The sequence below is a fragment of the Gadus chalcogrammus genome, chromosome 14 (assembly GCF_026213295.1).
Source record: "Gadus chalcogrammus isolate NIFS_2021 chromosome 14, NIFS_Gcha_1.0, whole genome shotgun sequence".
In the NCBI taxonomy this organism is placed as follows: Eukaryota; Metazoa; Chordata; class Actinopteri; order Gadiformes; family Gadidae; genus Gadus; species Gadus chalcogrammus.
In genome coordinates, this window is record NC_079425.1 from 7,575,411 (window position 1) to 7,582,910 (window position 7,500).

At 43.6% G+C, this 7,500-nt stretch overlaps 1 protein-coding gene across 1 annotated transcript in view; it reads left to right on the forward strand.

Annotated features, from left to right (window-relative positions):
- Window positions 1-250: 250 nt before the first annotated feature.
- Window positions 251-7,500, forward strand: part of fam120b (family with sequence similarity 120B) — a gene marked incomplete at its 3' end in the record, with an annotated part of 14,289 nt that continues 7,039 nt past the window's right edge. Inside the window, exons 1-11 of the mRNA XM_056608181.1 lie at window positions 251-355; window positions 782-916; window positions 1,415-1,605; window positions 2,243-2,376; window positions 2,512-2,634; window positions 2,795-2,986; window positions 3,127-3,397; window positions 3,502-3,682; window positions 3,882-3,983; window positions 4,346-4,521; window positions 6,561-6,653. Of these exons, the coding sequence (XP_056464156.1) occupies window positions 784-916; window positions 1,415-1,605; window positions 2,243-2,376; window positions 2,512-2,634; window positions 2,795-2,986; window positions 3,127-3,397; window positions 3,502-3,682; window positions 3,882-3,983; window positions 4,346-4,521; window positions 6,561-6,653 (1,596 nt within the window). The remainder of the gene's footprint in view (window positions 356-781; window positions 917-1,414; window positions 1,606-2,242; window positions 2,377-2,511; window positions 2,635-2,794; window positions 2,987-3,126; window positions 3,398-3,501; window positions 3,683-3,881; window positions 3,984-4,345; window positions 4,522-6,560; window positions 6,654-7,500) is intronic.

Sequence of the window (7,500 nt, forward strand, 5' to 3'; positions counted from 1 at the left end):
ATGTTTTAGAAGTAGCCTATGGCTTTTTGCTTCATATGCTTCTTTTTGTATTCATAAAACGACTCAAAGTAATAAAAAAGGGGGAAAATAAGTAGATCATATTTATTTGTCGTCATTTCATTTTCCAGACCAAATTATTCGATCGTTTTTCAGCCAACATGATCTCATGTAAATAGATCTGGATCTCTTGTTCGCCACACGCTAAAAGTTTCGAACACGTGCTCTTTGTTTTGCAACGTGATGACGCAGGACGTTGTACACAGGAACCGGTTGCAATAACGATATCCCAAGGGCTGCCGCTGCTCTGCTGCTGCCCTACGTTTATCCCGATCCAAAGCTGCTAAACGCTCTTATAGTAAGCTTAATACTATCTTTACTCTAAAAGTAGGCTTTATGCCGTGTAATGCCACGTCTCCCAGTTGTACAATTTGAGTACTGTGTGCATAATAAGCATAATTTGTTGATTACTTTCCACCGGCGTGAATAGTTATAATTAAAGTTATTCTAGTCTATTATTTAAAATGCGGGTGAACGTTCAACCATTCAGCCATTCAAACAACCTATTGTTTCAGTGATGTTTATTCCAAAGATTGATGCAGCCGTCTCTAATCATCACTCTATGTTATTATCGAACTTGCATGTATTCAAACTTTTTCAGACTTGGTGTTTCATATGCCGTACGTGCACGGAATTATGTACTTAAATTGTGATACTAATGAAACTTTATGCTCAAATTATGTAAGCAGTTTTATTAAAAACCACCTGTTTTACTCGTCCACAGAAATGGGCGTTAAGGGTCTCCAGCAATTTGTGGACCATTTCAGCCCAGGCGTGTGTGTGCCTGTGAACCTCAGGAAAATGGCACAGCAACATCAGTCCAAAAGCCAGCACGTACCTACGTCTACAGCCAAGAGCAGTTGAGATGATCTCAGTCAAAATAACATATTCTAAATACAGTAATACAACTACATAAAATAATGATAAGCATTTTTTTTAATTTGTATCTGGTTATGGTTTAAATATATGCATACGTTTTCTGCATATCTTTATGAATTGCCTACTAGTAGTATGTGAGGGTAGCCCTAGGGGTAATAATAGGGATATAGGGCTTGTACATGGTGATGTCACATCGCAATTGCTGCCCCCATTTTAAAGCCGGTTATTGGTCATTTTTTAGTTTTAATCATGTTGTGTTAATGGATTTGTCATTAATGGGGAGAGATTGTTGTATTTCAAACTGCCCAAATCAAGCAAAAACCCTATGATGCATTTTAGTGAACAAGCCCTATCGTCAAACAATTGGCAAATCCTCTGGGCCCTGGATCCTGTGTATATCATCATATTTTTGTGCATTCGCCCCACATTATATTGCTCACAGGCCTTTATTTGGTTATGTTTACATTTCCATTCCTAGGTCCCACACTAGTGGTGGATGGCATGGCCTGCCTGCGTTCCTGGTACTCCTGTGAGGACTGGGTGTGTGGGGGCCAGTGGAAGGAGTACATGAGCATCCTAGTACGCTGGGTAGAGGCCTTCACCAGCGCGGGCATCAGGCTGGTCTTCTTTTTCGACGGGGTGGTGGATGAACACAAGAGACCAGAGTGGGTGAGGATAGAACCTCTTCTTCAAACCAATAATTATGTCCAATGACTCCATTCTCATCTCCTGATCGAACATGTAAAGGGCAGCTCACGCAGTACAACAGGGGAAGCCTGACAGTGCTGCGGGTATGCTAGCTAAGCTTTAAATGATTTACAGCTTGGTCAAATTTCTTATCCAATTTAATTCAGCAAACCACAAATGGGGCTTGTAGGAGCCAAATTAAACAGATATATTGGCCCTGTTGTTCAGGTGTAGCAGTAAGACAACATAGAGGGACTCCTTTTGATAGCGTCACACGGTTTTATGGCAGTGTTGCAGACAGGTGCTCAGTATATGAGCCACAGCAGGGATAGTGTAGGAGTAAGGGGGTTTGACTCCCAGCCAAAAGGATTGGGTTGGCCCTCCAATGTTCATCATCTACCTTACGGCATTCTTAATAAGCAGAATGCCTAACTCCTACCTTCTTCTTCATGACATGTATGTATAGTCACTGTAAAACGCTGTGGATGAAATGCTTAGTGACCAAACGGAACATAGTAGTAGCGATCTTCGGATGATAGATCGCTCTTGACAAAGTGAATTCTATTTAGTCTTCCTGTTGCCCGTGTTCGTTCAACCACTCTCCCTCTCCCCTGCTAAGGTGAGGAGGCGACACAGAGTCGACGGGGAGATCTCCAAGGTCTTCCGTCACATCCGAATCCACGGGGTGCAGCCGGGGCGAGGGCTCTTCTGTCTCCCATCTGGCCTGGCCACTTTCACACGCTTTGCCCTTAGGTCAGCTCTGCGCTCAACAATAGTGTCCGTTAATAGCCCTTCGCCTTGTTTATCGTCGTGACTCACACTGTGCAACCAAGCATTCAAGCGGCCACGCTATTGCTGCTGACATATTCCAAGATGACTTTTGCTCAGGTCACTGGGTCAGGAGGTGTTTTGCTCGGTGCGAGAGGCTGACTATGAGATCGCCAGCTATGCTCGTCGCCATGGCAGCATGGGCATTCTGGGACAGGACTCCGACTTCATCATTTTTAACAGGTCAAAAAGTTCAAATGTTTATTTGTCGACGTGTTATTTTGTTAGTAGTATGTCTATTGAGATTAATTTACAGAATTTCCTTTTTACCAGATAACATTATTTTCAATTTTGTTATTATTATTATTATTATTATGTTATTTTAACTTTTATTTCCTAAAAGTGCCCCCTACCTGTCAGTGGCAAAGCTGAATTTGGATCAACTGACAACAGTCACCTACAACCAGGACAGCCTGTGCCAGACGTTGGGCCTGGCTGTTAACCAGCTACCTCTGCTGGCCTGTATTCTAGGCAATGACATTGTGTCAGAGGAGCGGATGCAGCATATTAGGAGCAATGCTATGGCCGCATACAGGTATTGGCCATGGTTGTTGACACGTTTTATGGATTTTATATTGTCCAATAATGGATGTTCATTACCCACAAAATTAATCAATTTAAACCATTCACACTAAGAAAAGTTTGCTGCTCTAACTTGGATGTATGTTTCCTCAGGAGAGACCCTCTATATCCTGGTGCTTCCAAAGGGGAAAAGGTATTCGCCGTAGCCCAGCTGGTACGCTCTGTGTGGGGCAGTGGAGCGGAGGACCCTGGGCTTATCCCTCAGTCACTGTGTCTCTCAGACCCTGACCGAAAACTCCTGGAGAGGGGAGTTCACTCCTACTTACTCCCTGGACAGGGTCCTCTCCATGGGGTCGACCTCCAAGACGTCCCCCATGGTACCTCCTGTGTGATGGAGAGATATGTCACTCCTAAAATCTTAAAGGTAATTTCAGCACAGCGTCCTGTTCATTCAAAAAACACCCGCTAACGATCTGCCTAGTAAGCAACAGATCTGCCTAGATCTGTCGCTTTCATTGGTTTCCTCAGGTGTGTAGGGAAAAGCACGTGACAGCGGAGAGCTTCATGGTGTACAGCGTTGTGTTTGAAGGAGTGGTGGAGTGTAGCAACACTATGGAGGACGAAGAGGACACCGAGCTGATCCCTCAGGCCCTGGTCTATAAGACCTGCAGGCAGCGGATCTACGGCCTGCTGCTGCCCAGTGGTAAAGGTACATGCCGTCTCCCTCTCTCTTTATCCGTCTGTGTCTCCATCTGGAGCTTCCATATTTTTCCGCTTTCAGACACAAAATACAGATTCATTCTTGGACTGTGAATACACGGGCAAGACCCATGCATTCACTATGAGATCTGATGATGGGAGTATCGGTTTCCAAACGGTATGTCAAAGTTCCTTTCTTGTGTTTTCAGAAACCGGTACGCAGGGGCCAGCTGTCAAAGAGTGGTTTGTCTTTGCTGGAAACCCGCTGAAGGAACCTGAATTAGTCCACCCTCTTCCTCTCAGCATCTCAGGTACTTCGTCCTGTTTCATTACATTTAAAGGAGGGAGGATTAGAAAAGGTGTGTTGCCTAATTTTGGAATGCGAAACGGTGCCACCAATTAATCAAGATTGAGCCAGAATTCTACCTTTGATGGAGATAGTTCATGATAATTCATGTGGAGGCATGCTCCACTTGATGGTGAAAGGATATTCCTAACAGTAAGTCGTGCCTGCCAATGAGTTGAAAAGTGTGTTCCAGTAATTCCCAAAGGTTTCCCCTGCCGTTGCTTGTTACAGCCTTCAAGAGTCTAGGCAATGACAGACAGACAGATAGACAACATGGGTGTCCAATACAGAGTATAACCCTTCTCTCTCCCTGTGTGTTCTGTACAGAGGATGAGCCAAGTCTGGAGTCATTATGGTTCGGCAGAGGGCCCGCACTGTCTGATCCCCGTTTGGCGCACTTCTTGTCCATCTTCGACTGCCAGGAGTTCTCGCCGCTGTATGGCACCATAGAAGAAGACTCACTCCTCGCCGTTCTGTGTCTGGTCACACACTTGGTGCTTCAGGTAGTTTTTCCACTCAGATTAAACTGGCTTGCCGTCCGGTCGATATTGTAGTCGGGTTTATTGAAAACCGTTCAAAGTTAAAGTTGTTATTATGAGTATTGTGTTTTTGTTTTGTTTGAACCCACTGCCATGACTTATGTCTCCGTTTGCATTTCGTTTGATGGGTGGTAGAGTGACGGTGCACGGTTAGCAAGTAATGGAATACGTTTATGGAAATCATATGATTTGTTAAATCCCCTGTGCTGCAGAGGGATAAAACCCCAATCAGGTTTTTTTTTTAACTTCACAGACAAATGATTGAATCTTTACACTGATTTGCTCCATTTCATTTTCATTTATGTTAGCGCCTCGTTCCAACATGGGAGGGTAACCACACTGTGTTTATGTCTCTCACCCTGTAATCAACGGAGTCGTTTGGCTTCTCAGCTGTAAGTGGGCTGCTTCAAGCCAACATGTTAAGTCATCCCAGTGCGCTGCTTTCTTTGAGCAGCAATAGGAACGTCAGTTGAAATAAGAATTGCAGGGACTGGCATTCACATTTGGTAGAATCCATAATAATTAACGGTACCAACGATTCGTTGCTAATTTTCACATTTCACCGAAAAACGAGTTCACGTTTAGTTTCAAACACCTTGAAGACAAGGATAAATAACTTGTTAGAAACCTTATTGCAACGTACTATTCTCTATACTTTTGTTTTGATATGTGTACTATTTGGGAGAAATGTTTTGTCTAATATTTGGTATAATTCACTCTGTGCCTTTTCAATCATATCGTTATACTTTTTAATGTTTATTTCTTCATCGTAATTAGTTTAAGCAATTTGTGAATTGTAGTTTTTTTAAATGCCTACCCTGGAGTTGTTGATTTGGATTCACTTGGGCCCCAGAGACTGACTGTTATGTAACTGGGTGGGGGTAAACGGTTACTTTATCAATGAATGATGTTATCCTAAACACCATTTGTTGACTGTCCCTTGCATCTTTGTAATGGTTCGATGGCGGCCAATATCAGCCAATGTGTGCGCGGTTTAGCTAAAGAAACTGGCTTGTTTAGCTGCTTTTGTGCTAGCTGCACTTCTTTAGTCAACAACACCGGTAGCAACCTGAGGCCATGAAGGGTTTTAAATAACAATGAGGTCCGTTTCTCATTGAAAAACCACAACCGTTGTGTATACAAATTAATGAGTAGTACAAATTAATCAATTAGTAGTACTTGAATTAACTTTCAAACCTTTTCGTTCTAAACATAGCTGTGTATATATCAATGATCTTTATTGCTGATTAAATGTATATGACATCGCATCGGACTTTCACTCACAATAAACAACCTTCCCAGTGTTTTGAACAACAACGACGTAACAAAGCTCACTGTTTACGTTGCGCTCAAGTATTGCCTTTTCATATTGATATTTTGTGTTATGGTCTGCCGTTGGCCCCCATCTATGCATCTATATCCGTCGATATGGGACGAGCGTAGTGTAGGGTAACGTCTTCTGATGTGTTGCCTGTGTATTCCCTCTTAAACACTCGAATCCGGCCACAAACAGATTGGAAAATGTGTGGACCAACCTTACACCTTGATGACTGGAGCTGAAAATGAGAACAATAGAAGATGGTAACTGGGACAGATGGAGGGGTGGGTGCATCGTCATGTGTTGAGGAATAACTCTACAGCTGGGGGGGATTCATCTGCTCCTGCCGGCCCTTTCTCCACCGCTCTATTCACATTCAATTGGCCCTACTCCATTCAAGTTGCTCCGGGATTTGTTTGTTTTGTCCACCCAACTAGGCATCCTTATCGTCTGACAAGCAGCATTGTTTCTATCTCTGTTTAGCTACAGCACAGACAGCAGACCAAACAAACAGTGGCACACGCAAAACAGACGAGATATAAACAGAGTGGGATATGTTTGTAATTCTTAACCATGTACACGTGTGTGTGTGTGTGTGTGTGTGTGTGTGTGTGTGTGTGTGTGTGTGTGTGTGTGTGTGTGTGTGTGTGTGTGTGTGTGTGTGTGTGTGTGTGTGTGTGTCTAGGTGCAGCAGCTATCTCTAGAAGACTTGGATGCTTATCTCAGTCAAGCTGTGTGTGTAAGACACAGATCCCACCAGGAGCTGCAGTGTATTAAGGTTAGTTCTGTCGGGCCCGGGGGTCAGTTGGAAGTCATGTCCATGATTGGTTCTGTTGGGCTGAAGGTCCGGTCGGAAGCAGTTCGTGGTTAGTTCTGTTTGACTTGGGGGGGGCTGCTTGGAAGTCATGTTCGTGGTTGTTTCTGTTCGACTGGTCAGAACCGGTTATGGTTAGTTCTGTTTTGGCATGGGGGTTCTGCATTCATGTTAATGGCGGAAAACAACAAAAAACGAACCTCGCATTTAAATTATTTCTGTTGAATCTCGGTGGAGGGTGTTCCAAAGATGGCTGAAAGGGGCCGCGAGGTAGTAAGAGTCACCGTTTGAGACGAAATGCAAAAAAACCAACACGCAATTGAGCTACTTCGGAGCAGAGCTGTCCTACAACAGGGGTCCAGAGAGCTCTCTCCAATGGCTCTCCATGTTTTACAATACCCCAGTGGGCTACAAACAACTTAAGCACCCAACACATGCAGTGTCTAGCCAGCATGCAGACGTAGCTCATGACCTGTGCCTGATATGATGTCAGTTGAGCTCTGTGTTCAGATTCATCTTTTTGACATTTACAGCATGATGTTATTGTTCTTGCCCTCTTTTGATAAAACTTAAATAAAATGGTCTGCCGAAAGACTATATGTTTTATTACAACCAATACTTTGTTGGTATTTTTCCATTCTTCAACTCAGTGCTTTGCCAAGTCCTCGTCAACCATCCTCTGATTTGTTGTACGTTTCCATTATCTAGTATACATTGGCACACACGTGTTTCAAAGCATTACACACTTAAAATGTTGTTTTTAGTACATGGTTTTCCCCCAACCGAGCTGCGGTCCAGAGTTAGGACTGAA